The 20453-nt window shown below is 46.4% G+C and overlaps 1 protein-coding gene across 10 annotated transcripts in view; it reads left to right on the forward strand.

The window, feature by feature from the left end:
- The first annotated feature begins 918 nt into the window (after positions 1-918).
- The window catches only part of SIRT5 (sirtuin 5), a 28841-nt gene continuing 9306 nt past the window's right edge, over positions 919-20453 (forward strand). For 2 of the 10 annotated variants that reach the window (XM_082415236.1, XM_082415237.1), the window contains exons 1-7: positions 919-997; positions 9453-9602; positions 12092-12225; positions 14321-14546; positions 16038-16125; positions 16942-16995; positions 18733-18856. In XM_082415236.1, coding sequence (XP_082271362.1) covers positions 9488-9602; positions 12092-12225; positions 14321-14546; positions 16038-16125; positions 16942-16995; positions 18733-18856 — 741 coding nt within the window. In that variant the 5' untranslated portion in view covers positions 919-997; positions 9453-9487. Of the gene's footprint in view, positions 1102-1330; positions 1508-1531; positions 1658-1684; positions 1818-2579; positions 2643-2669; positions 2803-9452; positions 9603-12091; positions 12226-14320; positions 14547-16037; positions 16126-16941; positions 16996-18732; positions 18857-20453 lie in introns of those variants that run through there. The other 8 variants (XM_082415240.1, XM_082415238.1, XM_082415239.1 and 5 more) reach the window with 8 other exon arrangements.

Below are 20453 nucleotides of genomic sequence, written 5' to 3' on the forward strand. Positions count from 1 at the left end.
ATCTTGGGCAGTTACTTGACCTCCTTGGGTCTCAGTTTCCCCACTGAGGGGAAAGTGGGGATAACCCTATATATTTTATCGAGTGGTGGGGAAGGTTTCAATTGGCTAATACATGTGAAGTTCTCAGAGGTGTCTGGTGCAAAGTGCCATATACATGTTAGGAAAATATAGCAGCCAGACGTGAGGCCCTTCTCCAATTTTCTTGGACCCCATAGGGCCCTGAAGGCTGGTACAGCCTGCAGGAGCAAGAGAGGCTCCAAAGTGGGCTGGATTTCCAGCCAAACCGAGGGAAGTGGTTGAGGTCTGAGTTGGGAAAACAAATGTTACCATAACATTCTATGCAACCGAGTTCTCAGACCGCTTGCCTTTAGGATTACTGGCGCACCCAGAAGCAATTCTATTCTGAGAAAATTAGTGCTGGTGGTAACCCTGAATCAAAGACAAAGAAAGATGAGTGATTTTACGGGCAGACACGTGGAGCCACGTGGGTCACAGAGTCCTCGAGCACCTGAAACTGTTCCCTTCGGACATGGGGTTAGGATCTCAGCACCGGCACTCAGATTTGGTGGGCTGGCCTGGGAGCCCCGCTAACCATCATTGGAAATAGCGTCTCAGAAAAAGCCGACCTATAATTCCAAGTGCTCTGTCGCAAAGTTGTGCGATCAACTGCAGGCTCAAGGAGGAAACCAGCTCGTCATTCACAACACGTCTGGGAAGCTCACAAAGACGAAGTAAGATCCTGTCCCCTCCCCCCGGCGGGCCGTCCCCCAAACAAAGAAATGCAAAAGAACAATCTTGTTCGACGATGAACAGGCCCAGGGAAGGGCCCCCCAAGGCTTGGGAACCCGGCCAGGTGCGCGTCTCCGGCAGGGTCCGCGGAAGGCCGGACACGTGGGTCAAGCCGCTCCTCCCCCGGCCTCGTCGTCCCGCCCCCGGCCTCGTCGTCCCGCCCCCGCGCCAGAGCCGCAGCCGCTGCCGCTGCTCGGGTCTCCTGCAGGTGCGTCAGCACTGGGGCCAGGCCGGCGTCTGCGCGGCCTTCCTGGGCTCCGGCCTGGGGTCCGGCAGAGCACGCGTTCCCGCGGGGCCGAGCTCAGCGGCTGGGTGTGGACCCGGGGCTCACCGGGCCGGGCGCGGAGGCGGGGCCAGCCGGCCAGCGGCGCGCCTGCGCGGCTCAAACGCACCCGCTGATTCCGGGGTCCAGGATGGTGGCGAAGGGGGAGGGGGAGCGCGAGGGGAGAGTAGGAGCGCGAGGGGGAGGGGGAGCGCGAGGGGAGAATAGGAGCGCGAGGGGGAGGGGGAGCGCGAGGGGGAGGGGGAGCGCGAGGGGGAGGGGAGCGCCCCCAACTTCCACGGGTGGACCCGGGAGGCAGCCCCGGCCGCAGCCGCACGTGCGGAGGCCCGAGGCCCGGTGTTTTCCCGGCACAGCACAGAGGCAGCTGCGGCCCGAGAGACGAGGGAGGGGAGGAAACGAGGTCGGAAAGTCATGTGGCCGGGGCAGGTGGGCCTGGTAGGCCTCTGTGAAGGGGGAGCCCCTGGGGGCCCCGGGCAGGACGGCCCCTTGGAGTAGAGTCACTCTGGGCACTGCAGCAGCCCGGGTGGCAGATGTGGGGTGGCCTAGGCCTGCTGGCGGGCGTGGGAGGAACGGCCAGATCCGCAGGTAGTGTAAAGCTGCAGCCCTCGGGATTTGCTGAGCTGTCGGGCTGTGGGTGCGAGATGCTGAAGGAGAGGAGACGTGGGCACCAAGGAGGATGGTGCCCTAAGGCTTTGTAGGAAGAAGTTTTGGGGAACGTTACGGAGTTCGGGCTTGGCTGTATGAGGTGGGAGCCATGTGTTGGGCGTTGGAGGGGGCAGTGCCATCTTGAAGCCCTGGGAGGTTGGGAGATCCAGCGAGGTAGGAGAAAAACCAGGAGAGGATGGCGCCTGGAAGCCGGGAGGAGGAAGTGGTTCCCGGAGAGATGATCAAATGGGTCAGAGGCTGGACGTGATCAAGTAGGAGGCTTGGGTTTAGCAAGGCTGGTGACCTTGACAAGAGCAGGTGGTAGTAGGGGAGAGGGAGTGAGTCTGCCAGCGTCGATACCTGGGCGCTAGAGCATTGCATTTATTTAGCTCATAGGTGTTCAAAAAGTATTTAGTGAACACCTGTGTAAGTTTTTGCAGTTCCTTTGCAATGTACTTACTGTGTATTTTATTATTTTTTATAAATTTATTTATTTATTTTTGGCTGCGATGGGTCTTCATTGCTGCCACGTGGGCTTCCTCTAGTTGCGGTGTGCGGACTTCTCACTGTGGTGGCTTCTCTTGTTGCAGAGCATGGGCTCTAGGCGCATGGGCTTCAGTAGTTGTGGCTCGCGGGCTCTAGAGCGTAGGCTCAGTAGTTGTGGCGCACGGGCTCAGTTGCTCCGCGGCATGTGGGATCTTCCCGGACCAGGGCTCAAACCCGTGTCCCCTGCATTGGCAGGCGGATTCTTATCCACTACACCACCAGGAAAGCCCATTATCATGTATTTCAAATTAATGTTTTGTAAATTATTTTTTCTCTCGAATTCCTAATATAACCTTACATTTATTGTATTTTTCAGAATTGGTGGGGTGCCCCCTTTATCAACAGGGAACCTGAGGCATTTTTCTTTTTTTCTAATTGGGTAGGTGAGTTTCCAGTTTCACAAGAAAGCCTGGTTAAGTGGGTACTGCCATTCACCCAGAGTAATATCAGTGTTTGGGAACCTATCCTGCACCCAGAAAGCTCCCAATGACTGTGATGAATGAGTTTTTCTCTCCTGAGGCCTTTCTTCCCACCTGAAGGTAAAATCAAGGCAGGATAATTGGGGGCTTCACCCAGGGCAGTTTTCACCCCTGAGGGCTTTTGGACCAGATAACCTGAGTTCTTCCTCCTCTGACTCAGCACAGTGGGGACCTTCTACCCTATCACTGCACCACCCAGGTGTTTGCTTTTGCACTTGAATCAGGTTGTGAGCTTGTGGAAGCTAGAACCACTGCCCACCCTGATCCCTCAGAATCGCAGATAAATGTTGGCACAGAGGATGCTTCCGATGAATACTTTGAGGTAGCATCTTGAAAATAGACTTATGTTCTGAGCATTTACAATCATGGAGATAAACTTCAGGTGGCACTGTTCTAAAACGTAAAAGTTTTGTTCTTAATCTCTCCTTTGTTTTCACATTTACTGAGAGACTTGGAGAACATCTTGTAAGTTAATGGAAAATTAGCAAAACAATTCCTACATTCATTTAAAAAAAAAAAGTCATGTGATGACTAATAAAACAGGCAGTAGACCTGTTTAGTTTTTGTAACCCATAAGACCAAAATTATCTCACTGATGCATTACTTCAGATAGACATGAAAAACTTAGACTCCACTAATAAATTAATATGATAAAAGATTTGAAATAAAAAGAATATACATATTTAAAAGGAGTATTTTTTTTTTTAATGGCACAACTTTTTTTTTTTTTTAACTTTGGGTTTATTTATTTATTTATTTATGGCTGCGTTGGGTCTTTGTTTCTGTGCAAGGGCTTTCTCTAGTTGCGGCAAGTGGGGGCCACTCCTCATCGCGGTGCGCGGGCCTCTTCACTGTCGCGGCCTCTCTTGTGGAGCACAGGCTCCAGACGCGCAGGCTCAGTAGTTGTGGCTCACGGGCCTAGTTGCTCCGCGGCATGTGGGATCTTCCCAGACCAGGGCTCGAACCCGTGTCCCCTGCATTGGCAGGCGGATTCTCAACTACTGCGCCACCAGGGAAGCCCAAAAGGAGTATTTTAATTGTATACAATTCATGAGTTTGTTTATATGCATATATATGTTTATATATATATAAAATATAAGTGTATGTCAGTAGACATTATAATTCACATAAGATGAGAGCTAAAGCTGTCTTCCCCCAAAGTACTTGCTCATTGCATTTCCTAGACAAACAATCTAGATACTAGTGGTTTTTGGGAATATTGAAACATGAGCAAGGAAAACTTTTTTCCATTTTATTATTTTGAGTTCAGTATTATGGTGAAAGTAATTATTATTACTCAATAATGAGAACATTTGAATAGAAAAACTTAGATGAAAAATTAATAACATTTTACCCAGATAATACAAGTCTTAATTTTGTCAATTCTAATTAAAAACTCCTTCTTAATATTCTCAAATTTTTGACAACTCTTTATAATTAGCAACAAATTCAATACTTAAGTTCAGAGTAGAATGAAGGTTTGCCTTCATTTCACAACTATCCAGCAGAAGACCCACCATTTAGAAGCTCATGCAGAAGAGCTGTGCATATAGCAGTATAGTCAATTGCTTTATGTTGATGCCTTTGTTGATTGGATTTTAAATCCTTAAATCCTTTTAAATTCTTAATGACTTTAAAAATCCTACCTTCATGTCTAAGAAAAAATATGACAGTTTACTCAGGAGTTGGTCTAGAATTCTTTGAAAATAAGTGGGAATGTTTTCTAACATTTAAAAACTTACAGAGGAAGAAAATAATTTTCTGGATCAAATTGATGTCTCCATATTTAAATATTAGAAAGCAACAGTGCAGTCAAACATCTTTGAGAGAAATAGCTGAACATATTAAGCACAAAGTAGCATAAGTAACTTCATGCAACATATAAGGAGCTTTTAGTAAAGTGAAGCAGTTTTGGGAACATTAATCTTTACAGTATCATGAAGATGTGCAAGTTTAACATTTATCATCTATGACAATATCTTAAAGCCTCAGCTGGATCTGAGAAAAACCCCTTTTCTTGATAATTATTGAAGCTGAGTGATGGGAACATACATACGAGTTAGTAATACTATTCTATTTTTGTATATGTTTAAATTTTTCCATAGTTAAAAAAATAAAGTATAAACTGTAGATAGTTACACCGTTATTGAGGTGTTCAAGTAGTTAGTTTTTCCAAATCAACTGAAGTCTGTCAGAAGCTTACGCGCATGCTGGTGGAAAATCCTGCCAAGTTGTTTTCCTCATGCTTCCTTTAAATAAAGCACTGGGGGGCTTTTCAGGATAGTCGGGCATCCCCATTGTTGTGGTCTGCAGGCTGCCCACCAGAGTGGCCCTCCTTGGCCACTGGGCATCTGAGCCTGCCCACCTTCTCCCCCTGGCAGCCTGTCAGCCAGGGGCCTTTTTTGGCACTATCTTTGCCTCTGACCTCATGACTCCAGAGGGTCTTGTCCCCTGAGGTTGTTCTGGAAACCAACACTACACTATTTTTCTCTAACCTACTCTCTTTTTCAGAATTCCAAGCTACTTGTCCAGTCTTTTTGATTAAAGCAGAGACAGGTTACAGTGAAAATTTGTTGACATTTTGTTTGCATGAAAGTTTGTTTGCTTCTTGTTGTTTTTAAGTGAGGTTTATTGAAATGCAACTTATATACTGTAAAATTCACCCTTTTGTTATACAGTCTATGAGTTTTGTAAAAACACCACAAAATAAAGACATAGAATTTTCCCTGGCCCTACCTGCCTTCCCCTTCCCTCAGTCCCTGGATACCGTGGAGGTGATTTCTGTACCTATAGTTTTGCCCTTTCAGAGTATCGTATAAATGGTCTCAAACAATAGGCAGCCTTTTGGGTCTGGCTTCCTTCACTGAGCATAATGCTTTCCTTTTTTCAAAAGAAAGCAACTTTATTATTATCTTTTTAAAATATTTATTTATTTATTTATTTATTTATGGCTGTGTTGGGTCTTCGTTTCTGTGCGAGGGCTTTCTCTACTTGTGGCAAGCGGGGGCCGCTCTTCATCGCGGTGCGCGGGCCTCACACTATCGCAGCCTCTCTTTTTGCGGAGCACAGGCTCCAGACGCGCAGGCTCAGTAGTTGTGGCGCACGGGCCTAGCTGCTCTGCGGCATGTGGGATCTTCCCAGACCAGGGCTCGAACCCGTGTCCCCTGCATTGGCAGGCAGATTATTCTCAACCACTGCGCCACCAGGGAAGCCACGCAACTTTATTTTTGAAATAATTTTAGGTTAATAGAAATGTTGCAGACATAGTATACAGAGTTACCATATACCATTTACCCAGTTTCCCCTAAGGTTAACATCTTACCTTACTCAGTTTAGTACTAGTTTAGATCTAAACTAGGACGTTTACATTGATATAGTACCGTTAACTAATTGGCTGACTTCATTCAGATGTTGCCACTAATGTCCCTTTTCATGTCTTGAATCCAGTCCAGGATCCCACAGTGCATTTAGTTGTCACGCCTCCTTAGTCTACAAACTGGGACATGTCCCCAGTCTTTATCCTTCATAACCTTCATAGCTTTGTTGAAGAGTACTGGCCACTTTTGCCATAGAATGCTTGCTCAATTGGGGTTTGTCTGATGTTCTCTTACAATTAAATTGAGCTAATGCATTTTGGGGAAAAATACCACCCAAGTGATATTTTGCTCTTCTCATGGCATCATATGATAGATGAAGATGAAGTAGTATGAAGGAGGTAGATGAAGTCAGTATGTCTTAGAACTGGTGATGTTAACTTTGGTTACTTGGTTAAGGTAGTATCTGCCAGGCTTCTCCACTGTCGTATTACTATTGTGTAATATTTTGAAAATGCATCCATGTTGCATGTATTACCAGTTTTTTCTTTTTATTGCTGAATAAGATTTCATTGTATGGATGAATCACAATTTGTTTACCCTTTTAAAAGTTGATAGACATTTGGTTTGCTTCCAGATTTTGACCTGGCACTGTCTGATAGGCCTGCTGAACATAAATAATTTCACAGAACACCAACATCAGACAAGGCCACCCTGTGATCACGATGAATCTGGACAAAAATAAGACAACTCCATAATTAGGTCTGAACCCAGACATAAATAAGAACTTTGTCTAAACCACAGAAATGGCAAAACACCCTCCTATCCTGGCTAATAGGAGGGCTGCTGCCTCTTGACCAATCCCAGCTCAAGCCTCACTTCACTCCTTCCTCCTAGATCACACTCACTGAATTATCCAATTAAAGTATACTTTTTCCTGACAGCATCCAATCCCGATCACAGCCTCCTTCCTGACCCTCCCCAGCTTTACCCAGCACAAGCCCGAATCCTGTAATAAATCCTTTCCAACACATCACCAGGTCGCCTGCAGCTCCTTACAGTGAGCTGCTCCGTCCTGGCACTTGCTCAGCTGCAGGTGTGTTCTAGACTTCTGCCGGAGAGCACTGACAATGCAAACAATATATACACACACCTGTTGAAAATCCTCACTTCCACTTTTGTCGCCATACATCCTACTTCTCACCCCAATTCTTGTTACTGATTTCTTGGGAATTCTTCCATTTTTTTTAAAACACAAATGCAAGTAAGTACTATGGTATAACTTGTATCCCCCTTCCTTTCTCTTACAAGACACTATTTGCACCTGACTTTTGTCCCCTATTCTGGAGATCTCTATCAGATTAGAGGGAACAACTCATTCTGTTTTTTAACATGTGAAATCTGAACATTGGAAAGAGGTATGGAATTAAATAATCTGATTTGACACTAACAGAGTTTTGAGGCTCATCTTCCAGACATTTATTTTTAACCTCTCTGAATACCCTCTGCTCTACTGATATCAACACTCACTTCTGAAGCCAGCGAGCTGTCTGCTTATAAGTACTGAGTCAACCAGCAAATCACATTTAATTAGACTTTGAATTAGACTTTGTTCATTTGGGTCGTTGTTTAATTGTAGTAAAATACATATAATGTAAAATTTACCATCTTAACTATTATTCAGGGTGCGATTCAGTCGTGTTAGGTACATTCACATTGTTGTGCATCCAATCTCCAGAACTCTTTTTATTTTGCAAAACTGAAACCCATTATTTTTATTTTTAAACTATTTTATAGTTTACATGCAGTAAAATTAACCCTTTTTTAGTGCAGAGTCCTGTGGGTTGTGACAACACAATCATGTAACCACCACCACAATCAAGATGTAGGACAATTCTGTCACTCCCCCATATCCTCTCGTGCCCTTTTGTGTATTCACTCCTCCCTGCTCCGGCAGCCACTAATATGTTTTCTGTCCCCATAGTTTTATCTAGTCTAGAATGTCATATACGTAGAGTCATACGTGCATTCTTTTTTTATAGCAGCCATGTTGCATACTGTGAATGTGTCATTGTTTATTGAACTCATTGCCTGCAGATGGACATGTAGGTTGTTTCTAGTCGCTTGCTGTTAATCACAGTAGTCTAAAGAACAGCCCTGTAGATATGTCATTTTGGATATGTGCAAGTCTCACTGTTGTAAAAATATCCAGACTTGGGATTGCTAAGTCAAAGGGAAAATGCATTTGTTTTTGATAGGTTGTCCTCCAAAGGGATTGTAAGGTTTTGGGAAATGTGTTATTTTTCTATTTTTCCTGTATATACAGACCTTTAATCCTGAGTTCTGCCAACAGTGTGATCCACTAGATAGAAGTCAGCTATGTCAGTTACCCTTTTGATGTCATGGATCTGAATATGGCCTTTCTCTGTGTCTGTTTTTCTTTTATATAACTCCTCAGGGATAGGTAAAGATTTACTAAGTGCGCTTTAAGACTCGCAGTTTTCTTTGAGACGATGTCATCTTAACCCTATTTCTTGTCATAGTGCATATCTTCCCTGCCTAGTGCAGTTCTCAGAATTTACATTCTCACAGAAGCTATATATTTTTTATAGTAATCTTTATTTATTTATTTATTTTTATATTTATTTTTGGCTGTGTTGGGTCTTCGTTTCTGTGCGAGGGCTTTCTCTAGTTGCGGCAAGCGGGGGCCACGCTTCATCGCGGTGCGCGGGCCTCTCATTATCGCGGCCTCTCTTGTTGCAGAGCACAGGCTCCAGACGGGCAGGCTCAGTAGTTGTGGCTCACGGGCCTAGTTGCTCCGCGGCATGTGAGATCTTCCCAGACCAGGGCTCGAACCCGTGTCCCCTGCATTAGCAGGCAGATTCTCAACCACTGCGCCACCAGGGAAGCCCTAGAAGCTATATTTTGATGCAAAGTTGAGAAGCCAGTGGTTTTCATACCGTTTTGAAAGCATCAGAAGCTGTGTTTCAAATGAGTTCTCCCATCTGACCCCTTCCCAAGCCTCTAAGGCTGTGGTTCTCAAGCTTGAGCACTCATCAGAATCACCCGGAGACAGATATGGGCCCACTGCCAAAGTTCCTGATTCAGTGGATCTGGGGTGGAGCTCATGACTTTGCATTTCTAACAAGATCTCAGGGGATGCTGCTGATGCTGGTCTGGGGACCATGCGTTGTAAACCACTATTCTGGGCACCTAGGAGCGCTTTAGAACACACAATGAAAACAGCTGGTTTAGAGGATGAACACCATAAAAATTGCTACGGAGGATTTTTGTTAAGGGCATTCTTTTGCATATATGTGTATGTGTGTATGTATATATTTGCAGAAATACCAGTATTTTCTGATTGTTTCTCTTTGTTTTGTGATTTTTCTAAAGCCCATCTCAATAATTAGTGCGACACAGAGAACCTGATGCCACCTCTCTGGATTGTCCCAAGCCGTTTACTTTCCCAGCTGTATTGTGGATTGAAGCCTCCAGCCTCTGTGCAAACCAAGATTTGCCTAACAATGGCTCGTCCAAGTTCAAGTAGGTCTTCGAAGCCTGCCATCTCATCTCCAGTGGAATTTGAAATACCTGAATGTTCCTGCCCTGTGAGGGGGAATGTCTGTATTGAAGTGGGTACGGGGCAGGATGCTGGAGAAAGTCACTCTGTCCTGTTGTCCTTAGGGAAGCCCTTTCTAGGACAGGGTCAGAATTATCTCTCAATAGCCAAGTTAAGTCCATTTAAGACATTCTGTTGCTTCTTCAGAATGTTTGCATTTAAGCTTTTCACGCATGATTTGTATTTTAAACCCCTCACCTCTCGGCAGGGCAAGAAAGCTAGTGATCATCCTATGGGGTACTATGGGGTTAAATTTTCTACTAGACAAATGATTTGTATCTCTACCTGACAAAAACCTGCAAGTCAACTCTGACCTAGGAATCTATTCATCAGTAGGATGACAGAGTTTACAATTTGAGATAGAAAAGACTTTTAGGGGAAAGTTCTATGGGTGAACTTTAGGTCCTTAAGGATGTTTGTAGATTTTGAATCCAGGAGTCATGTAAATAGTTCCTAGAAAAGTACTGATGTATTTTCTTATTAAACATCTTGTTCTTTCAGGAGATTAGATCAGAGTACAACCTCTAACCCACCCAGACTGGGTTTCTTTTTCCGAATTCTTCCTTGGACAGTTTTAGTGGGCCCTGTTTTTCACACTGGTCTGTCTCTGAAAGGGATGCGAATTCCGGCAGAGCGCTAGTGCGGTTGGCAGGTCGCTGGGCTGGTTACACCCGAGGGAACAGTGTGCCTAGACCGTCTTTATTCCTTTGAGCTTATGCTGCTGGAAGCATGGTCCCAGAGCTCCAGGGCCAAGCGAGAGAGGGAGCCAGAGCCTCCGCATCTTTTGTTTCTGAGGCTCTGCTTTTATTCTTTGTTTATTCTTACCAGTCGTCAGAGAGGAAGGGAAGGGGAGGAGAGGCTTTGAGCCTCTTTTGAGATTTTCTGTCCTGGGCTAGCCACAGAGGCAGCTCTGAGCTTACAAGGGTGAGGAGGGCCCTGCCCTGCCTGGAGGAGCCATCAAGCATGAGAAACCGGTACGAGCCACGTCACCAGCTTGGGGTACACAATGACGTCACCTTCCCTCTAACGTTCACTTCGTTGTCTGTGAGCCCCCATGCCACTGTCTTCCTTCCCTTCCTCCATCGCCGGTTCCATGTCTCAGGGGCACTCGATCCGTCCAAGGGTTGATTAGCCTCGGCTGCCATTCCTCCCGGGGGAGACCAGAGAGCTTGCTCCATCAGCCAAGGAACCTGCTTCCACTGAAGGTTCAGCACAGACTGGCCACTCCCGGAAGATACCCGTGCCCGGCAGACCCTGCCCCGGTGGCCCCGGCCAGCCGCAGGCCATGCTGGTCCACACTCGCTTCTCCGGGTAGGGGCACTGGAGGAAGTCTCTTCCCCCACAGCGCATGCTCGGCTCTGCTGCACTGCTTAGGCCTGGCCTGCCGGGGCCATGGCATATCCTCACCCCAGGCACGAAGGCTGCAGAGCCGCAGTGCCTGGGAGAGAGGGTGTTGCTCTCAGCCTAATCTCTGCCACCAGGAGAAACAACGGCAGTTCTGGGTCTGCCTCCTCGTCCTTATCCTGGGTTGATGACACTCGTTTCGGGACCAGAGTCGGCCTTGTGATGCCCATCAAGTGCTTGGTGCAGCGCCTGGGCGCAGTGAGCCTCACGGAGGGAGGGCTGCTGCCCCCGTTGGTCTGAGATCAGGCGGGAGGGTGCCCGGGGGTGCAGGATTAGGCCGTGGATCCTGGAGCGCAAGCCGTAGGCTGTGACCACGACTCCCCGCGGTCGTGTTATTCTCTGCGTTCAGTTCCCTTCTGTTACCCCAAGTCTCTGGGGACGTCTTGTTGTAAAGACCAACTCTTACTCGAGCCGTAAAGGAGAAGGTCATGGGTCCAGATTGGGACAGAGCATCTATTCACAGAGGAGGGGCCCTCATCCTCACCCCGGTAGTAGTGATGCCGAGGGAAGCTGGAATTAGCAAGATCCTCAAAGGGAAGTGAATTTGGAAAGGAAGGGAATGCTTTGGGGTGCAGCGGGCCTGAGGTCAGCCCTCACACACACACAAGCTTGTTTTTACTTTTAAGAAGGAAGTTGCATCCCCGTCCATTAGCGGTTTTTAATCCTCATAGTAACCCCCCTTTAGGGAAGGCACTATTGTGCACGTCAAACAGCCAAGGAAACCCAGGATGGCAGAGGGTCAGTCATTCACATAAGATCTTGCTTGCGGGAGATGGGGTGGGATGCAGGGCCAGTGCTGTGCGCCCCAAGCCCCTATCTCTTTCTTAAGATGTTGTACACTCACACATCAGTTGCACGGGGGTGTCTTCATGGTACGAGAATGATTTTTATTTGCTTATCTTAAAGTATAATTTCACGCAAGGTCAAGTTTCAAAATACAGGCAATTGATTTGGGATGTAAATGTCCAAATGGTACACTGAATTGACCAAGATTTTATTCTCTCTTTAGGTATGGCTGACTTCCGGAAGTGTTTTGCAAAAGCCAAGCACATCGTCATCATTTCAGGGGCTGGCGTCAGTGCTGAGAGTGGGGTGCCGACTTTCAGAGGAGCGGGAGGTTACTGGAGAAAATGGAAGGCTCAGGTTAGTCCTGTCTCCAGAGCACCGAGAGGCTCTTCTGCCTGAAGCCATAATAGTGTCTCACTCGGAACCTATACCTACTCCTGAAACCCAGAGAGGAAAGTTTCGAAATTTACCATGACCCTTTTGTCCTGTTTGTTTTGGCATCGACACACAGTCCGTATGATTAAGATCTCAGATTTAAGCAAAGCAGCCTCTTTCCTTTCTTTCTAGGCATGTATTGATTGCACTTATTCAGATAACAGTTGGATTTCTTCCAGTAACTAAAGTGGAACCAGAAAACTTCGTTTAGTGTAATTCATTACTTTTCTATAGATGTTGAGATTAAGAATTACACATTTTTTAAAAGTTTCTCTGAACTTTTCATGTGAAAAACAGTGTTGAATTGTTAAAGGCTTAGGCCTTGATGCTCAAAACTTTATATGAAGGTCATTAGGATGTAAGTTCTCTGGGGGGCATGCAGTTTTTTAAATTCAGTTTTTATTGAGGTATAATGGGAAAAACCCGTACAAACTTTTTGGCCAACCCAATACGTGCAATAAAACTCGCCAATTTCAAGTGTACAATTCAGTGAGTTTTAATAAATTTACACACTGGTGCAGCCACCACCAGGATCACCGTGTGGAACGTTTCTGTGCCCCAGAATATTCCCTCAAGGCCCCGTAGGCAGTCTCCTCCCCTCGCCCTGGCCCAGGAAATCCCTGGTTTTGGAGGGCAGGGAAATGTGCCTGTTTTCTTCATCGCTCTATCCCCAGCTCCCAGAACTCTGGCACATGTAGATGCTTAATAGATTTCTGTTGGTCGAAAGAAGGCAATCATGAATAATTACTTCAATACATGACTTCCAGATTTCATAGGTAATTTCTTATCGAGTGAAGGGTTAATGAATCTGCCCTTCCTTCCCCTATTAAATGTCTCAGGCTGGCAGATGTTTAGGATGTCTTGTCACCTCTCTGGTGCCCTCCGGGCGAGTCTGGGGATCATCACCTTAAAGGTGAGGGAGGGGAGGAAGAAGAGCAGAGGGCCCTTAGGGTCCCACAAGAAGGAGGAGCTGCGGACAGCAGTCCCTGGATCTGAGAAGCGGGGCGGGGTAGGGGCAGGCGGGGCTGCTCGGAGGGCATCAGGAGGAGCTTCCAGAGGGGCGGTCAGTGGTGTCAGAGCAGCTCAGGGTTTGGGGGGACCCAGAGAAGTCAGTCGACTGTTTGACCCCACCTGTGTTCCGGGGCTGCAGCTTCATGCGCTGCCTGTGACCGCTTCGGGCCCCCGGAGGTCTAAGTGGGGACGGGAAGGAAGGAAGCACAGGGTTGATGTGGGTGGTCCACGGCGCAGATGGTCCACCCCCCCAGACGCAGGCTGACTTTACCACCAGGTTGAAGGGTGACCTTTATAGTAAAATAAAATGCATAGTCCCAACCCCGCCTCAATCAATTTTTGGAACATTTCAGTCATTGCCAACGGTTCCCCTCCCCCGAGCTTCCAGCCCCAGACAGCTACCGACCACACTGCTCTTCCACCGTCAATGAGACTTGCCTCTCCTAGAAGAGGAATCGTACTTTAAAAAATATGTATTTTATATATATCCTGTTACTATAATGTATATACTATTTTTTAATATGTGTAGCTGTGTGTGTGTGTGTGTGTACCTATCATTATAGTTATAAAAACCGAGTTTTTCAACTATGGCCATTATACCTCAGTTGGGCATTTTGCATTTTACTTTTCTTCCTGGATTAAATGAGCTTGGTATCCTGTAATGTGGAGCTCCATGAAAGAGTGGATTCCAGACTAAATTACCTTCCCGCCTGTTACTCGACTTCACGTTCGTAACTTACTTGAGTGGAAGATGAGACAGGTTGCAGTCTCCCTGCCTCATCACTGGGGAAGTTAAAACCGATTTCTCCAAGGTCCCTCGTGAGCCCCAGGCCCCGCCCTGCGGCTGCCACGCCACATGAACCTACACGGACGTGTTCCTGCGGGCACCTCCCAAAGCTGCCTCTCTGCTTAGAACAAAGGGGGCCTGGGAGTGTCCCACCGCCCAGCTTCTAGAGCATCAGAGCTTCTTTCCCTCCCTGACCCCTGCCTCCTTTCTGCCCCCCAGGACCTGGCCACCCCTCAGGCCTTTGCCCGAAACCCATCCCAGGTGTGGGAGTTCTACCACTACCGGCGGGAGGTGGTGCAGAGCAAGGAGCCCAACGCCGGGCACCTGGCCATCGCTGAGTGTGAGGCCCGGCTGGGCAGGCAGGGCCGACGGGTCGCGGTCATCACGCAGAACATCGATGAGCTGCACCGCAAGGCTGGCACCAAGAACCTTCTGGAAATCCATGGTGAGGGACCCTCGGTCTTCCGTGGGAGGGGGGAACCAGATCTGAAAACACAGGTGCTGCCATGTCCCAGCTGGGCCCGCTGCATCTTGACAAGACCCCAGGTGTCTGGAATGCAGCCCACCCTGCCTGGAGAAGGCCGCTCTGCTCCGCCATGTGCTCTCCCCTCCCTGGGTGTCCTGCTGAGGGGCCTCACGTTCCCAGACAGCCCCCCAAGCTGGGCTGAGGGAAGTAGGAGGTTTGGGCCATTGAACAGCTGTGGCTTTAGCAGGATTCAGCCCCGGAAAGGCCTGGCATCCCTGGGGGAACCATTTACTCTCCCTGTGTCCCCGATCGGCCCTGTCCGCTGAGGCTGTGCTTCTGCTCAGCCCTCGAGCCTTTAGGGAGCTGCCAGCTCAGTGGCCTTCGCTGCAGCGAGCCCACCAGGTCTGTGACACCGCGGAGCTTGTCTCGGGTCCCTCTGGCTTCCCTTCTCTGCGCTTAGTGACACCCTTCTCTTCCCTCTTCTTAATCCTCTCCCCTTTTTGCTCTCACCGAAAATCTAATCAATTCATTCATAAAAGAGCATAAATGGGTATGCAGGAATTTCTTCCCAAGGGCATTTAATAGTCTACAAAAGTTCAGTCCCAAGAAACGCATTTCAAATTGTGGAATTTCCAGAAGCAGTGACCCAGTGGGGCTCCAGGCTCCCTCTAGTTTAGCTGTCTCCTCAGAAAATAAGTCTCTGGATGGCCTTGCTTGGATCACATACCTCCCTTTTGACCAAACACTACTGCTAGAAGGATAGGCTGCTACGATTGGACCAGTCTGGAACTCGTGCCCTAGCTTGTATTTGGGGATGTGACTGACAGCTCCGTCAGCTTGGCATGGGACAGAGGAGAGGTGGCTCCCCAAAGAAGGAATCCTGGACAGAATGGAACAGTGTGTGTCCACTGCAGTGTGACGTGCTCAAACTGGGCATGGGGTGACTGGTTAGTGAATGGAGATCACCTTTTATTGGTTAAGGTCAATAAGTCATTGCTAGTTTTAACAGTTATTTTCTTCGTTTGTTAGTTGATTATTTATTGAGCTGCTTTTGTAGAAAAGATTCAAGCTTTACTAAGTCAAAATTAAGATTCTGTAAAACGCATCCCAAGCTACTGAGCCTTTATCAGTCATATACTTAGTGAATCCTGCCCTTAGGTTTAGATTGGCTTCTTCTACCCAATTGACTACTTCAGTTCCACCTGAACATCAGGGTAATCAGAGAGCTCCTCAGTCATGCAGTAAGTTATTTCATCTGCCTCTCTCTCCTACAGATTATGCAGTCCAGGAGGGCAGATGTTCTGGCTTGTTCAATAGTACTGCATGCCTTTATGTTTCCTGTGATACCTGGGGTAGGCCCATTTGTTAAAACGATGTATAAAAACTAAATTAGTTCGTGCCCTTTTAGACGTGGAGACAGTTGCTCCTGATTATACTAAATTCCAGTCTTGTTTAACTTTCGTTTTTCAGGTAGCTTATTTAAAACTCGATGTACCTCTTGTGGAGTTGTGGCTGAGAACTACAAGAGTCCAATTTGTCCAGCTTTATCAGGAAAAGGGTAATTATACTGCACTACAGAATAGACGTATGTCGTTTTGTCTAAGTTGAATATAAATGCGAAGAAATTGAACATTCATCTAAGATTCCCATGGATATTTATGAGCAATAAAACTGGGTACAGTACAGCTATATGATAAAAGAAGTATTTTGCTCACAATTTACAATGTTAAGTGAAAACAACAGAATCTAACTCTATACAGTATGATCCCAACTTCGTAAACACACACACACACACACACACACACACACACACACACAAACACACCATGTTGATGTATCTGTATATAGATAAAAGTCCAGAAGAAAATACAACAAAATATTAACAGGAGTGGTAGGATTATGGGCAATTTTGATTTCTTCTTTATATCTTTCTGAATTTTCCAACATTTCTATGATGAACATTTACTATTATTATAATTAGGGCAAAAAATTAAGAGTAGACTCAGAATATTGAGAAAAATTCTACCTGGCTATTTTAAATCAGTATAAATTATACACGTAACTTATTAACATAATGTCATTGCAGATGATTCCAACTAGGATGACGTATACCGTGCAAATCATGAAACTCTCCTTAGCACAACAGCTACTCCACCCGCCCCCCACATACAAATTCCCTCTCCTGAGGTAGAACCAGTGGTAATCAATTGTTTGGTATCCATCCTCCTGGTACCCTTCTAAGTCAGTGTGTATTCATTAGGAGTTTTGTACCATATTCTGCCAGGCAAAGAGACAGTCTTATTGGGTTATCTTATTTCATTGTTCTTTGATTACACCAGTGACGTTCTTTCTTTTCTGATATTATTTACTTCAGGGCTCCAGAACCTGAAACTCAAGATGCCAGAATCCCAGTGGAGAAACTTCCCCGGTGGGTAAAAATCTTTGATCTGTATTTGGTGTTCCAGATTGCAAAAAAAAAGAAAATTAGGGGTCAAAATCTAAGTTCATTTGGTGAGATGCCTCTTAAACGTGCAAATGCCGAACCCAACCCTGATCTATGAGGCCAAGGGCGAAAGGACAAAAGGTGAACCAAGCCAGGCTTAAGAGAAGTGCTTCTGTCCCGTCCCTTTCTCCTCTGTGTTATGGCGGGATCATTTCAGGTCTGGAAAGTTTCAGCAGCTGTTATGTTGTAGACGCTTACCAGTCAGTGTATGTGAAGCATAGCGGCTGGCATCCCGGAACTAACTGGTCAGTAAGCCTCAGTGGCTATCCTCTCCATCCTCCTCCTCGTCATCAAAGTTACTAATCCAGGGTTACGGAGGCAGAAAGAGGTCTCGCAAAGGTGAAGTTGTAGGACCAAATAGAATTTTTGTAGATTAACAACAACAAAAAACTTTTATGTCAGTTTTTCAAAACTAGACATTAAAATAGCGCTTCCAAAAGTGTTTCTGAGAACACTAGATCCATGTGATGTTATAGGCATTACTTGAAAAAAAGATGTCATGTGCTCAAATAAATATGGAAACACTAGATTGAACAAAGTTAAAGTATGTTCCCTTTACTGCAGGACTAATCAGAGCACTGAATATGTGAAAGCACATTGTTACTCTCTAAAAAGTGATTATGTTAGTATTTCCCTGGTTGACTTAACCTTTTTCATTTTTCTTTTTTTTTTAGATTTATTTATTTATTTATTTACTTTTGGCTGTGTTGGGTCTTCGTTTCTGTGCGAGGGCTTTCTCCAGTTGCGGCGAGCGGGGGCCACTCTTCATCGCGGTGCGCGGGCCTCTCACTGTCACGGCCGCTGTTGTTGCGGAGCACAGGCTCCAGACGCGCAGGCTCAGTAGTTGTGGCTTACAGGCCTAGTTGCTCCGTGGCATGTGGGATCTTCCCAGACCAGGGCTCGAACCCGTGTCCTCTGCATTGGCAGGCAGATTCTCAACCACTGCGCCACCAGGGAAGCCCTCATTTTTCTTAATAAGGGTTTCCATTACTAAATTCAAAGTTTCGCTCTAAAAGAATACGTTTTCATTACTAAATTCCGAAGTTTTGATCTGAAAGTTTTGATCTAAAAGAATCTTGAGTAGGAGGTTAATATGATGAAAATGGTGTTTGGGGGAGATTATTTTAGAAGGTAATTATAAGATGACCTGGGGTAGTAGCGAATGAAAGATGAGAGATTTTTAGGAATTGACACTGGAGAACTTGGCTAGAGACAGGGCAAGAGAGAGGTGAATCTGAGAGAAGAAAGAAGGAGGTCACTGATGAAATTAGCAAGCCGTTGACATGTTAGAGGCAAACCTCAGCCCAGTACATTCCTCCTGGGCCTGACTGACCGTGAGCACGACCGTGCCCCTGACTGTGAGGAAGCAACTGGGAAAGAGACAGCTGTTTAGAAAGAGGACATCGAGGCTGGCTGAAACGCATTCACCAGCACGTCAACCCAGTGCATCCAGACAAGATAGAAACTTTATAAGGGCAGGTAAAGCTACACCTTCAGGGCAAGCTCATGTGGGCTGGAGGGAAGGGATGGGGGCTAGGAAGGCTCAGAGTGACCCACCCGGACAGACGGGACCTGGTGCAGCTCCTGGCTGCCCCTGATGCACTTGGGCAGGCCTTCGTGAGAGCAGGTCTCGGGGTTGGCTTAAGGATGACACTCTTCCAGGTGTGACGGGGCAGCATGCGGGGGCCTGCTGCGACCTCACGTGGTGTGGTTTGGAGAAAACCTGGACCCTGCCGTCCTGGAGGAGGTTGACAGGGAGCTGGCCCTCTGTGACTTGTGTCTGGTGGTAGGTCACGCCCTTCCCTGATCCTCGGGGTGCTCGGAAACACCAGGCGGGGGGGCGGGGGTGGGTGTTGCCTACCCCTGCCTCCCCCTCCTTTCCTTCCTCCCTCTTCCCCCCTTCTCCCTCTCTCCCCCTCCTCCCTCCTTCCTTCCTTTTCTTAAGGGTGTGTTGAGAGTCTGGGGGTGCCCTACAGAAAAACTAAGAAACAGTGAATAAGATACGATCTCAAAATATGAAACTATGGAAGACCATGTCTTGGGCTTCTCAAAGCCTTTCCCCCCTGGAAGAGAAATAATGAAAAGAGCATGTTATTGGTTCTGATTTTGAAAGTAACACATGCTCGATATTAAATTTGAGAAAATACAAAAAAGTATAAAATTATAAAGAAGAAATTAGAGATCACCGGTAATTCCACCATCCAAAAATAGTCACTGTTAGCATTTTGGTGTGATCTCTTCTAGACCAGAGGGGAGCAAACGATGATAATGTACATTATCTTGTGAACAGAGCTGTATTGGAGCATAGCCATACCCTTTCTTCTATGTACTGCCTATGGCTGCTGTCACACTATAATAGTAGAGTTAAGTATTTGTGACAGAGACTGCATGGCCTGCAAAGCCTAAAAAATTTACTGTCTGGCCCTTTACACAAAGTTTACCCACCCTGGTCTAGACCTTTTCTTATGCAGATGTAGACATATTCAAATTCAAAAGTGGGTTCATACTATGTGTTCTGCTTGGAAGCTGCTTTATTCACATAGCAGTTCACTTAGCCTATTTCATGTCAGTACGTCCAAATCCACATCATCTTTTAACTGGCTGCGTGGTGTTCCGTTGTATGGATATAAAAGGACATAGTTAACCAATCCTCCACTGTCGGACACTTAGGCTGTTTCAGATTTTGATATTTTAAACAGTGCTGTGATGAACGTCCTTAGATGTAACTCTTAGCATGCTCTTCAAGGTATTTCCTGAGGGCAGGTTTCCTAGAAGTGGAATTAATGGGACAAAGGGCATGCACATTTCAGATTCTCCTAACACATCTCTAAAAGCAGACGCGGCCTCTCGTGGGTGCGTGTTCACTCAGCTGGTATTTCTTGAGCGCATCCCACTGTTGAATCTGGTATCAATGTGCTTGATAGACGGTTAAGCAAGGAAAGCTGGCTCGTAAAACTTGGCCTGGTCTCCCTGCTCTTGTAAAGAATGTTTATAAATATATATTGGTAGAGAAAAACCTGAAAGAATATGCATCAAAATGTGACCAGTGATAATCTTGGTAGAAGTAGGGTTAGGAATGACATGTATGTGTTTCTCTTTGAATTTTCTAACTTAAAAGGAACATGGATTATTTGCACCTCTTCAAAGAGCAGAAGCAAAACTAAAACTAACCCCCTTTGGGTGACGATCGAGTCATTTCCTTGCCATCCTCTCCACGTGCGCAGCTCTTCTCTTCGTAGCGCGTGTCCTTCCCGAATTCTAGGGATCAGCCAGAGGGGTGCCTCCTGCCTCCCTGTTTGTCCCTCAGACGCTCTCCGTTTATCCCATCCAGCTTAGCTGTCCTCACACCTGCCACCACAAACTGGCCCAAGTTTCTGATAGGT

This window comes from Balaenoptera physalus, assembly GCF_965194825.1.
Source record: "Balaenoptera physalus genome assembly, chromosome: 11".
Lineage (NCBI taxonomy): Eukaryota > Metazoa > Chordata > Mammalia > Artiodactyla > Balaenopteridae > Balaenoptera > Balaenoptera physalus.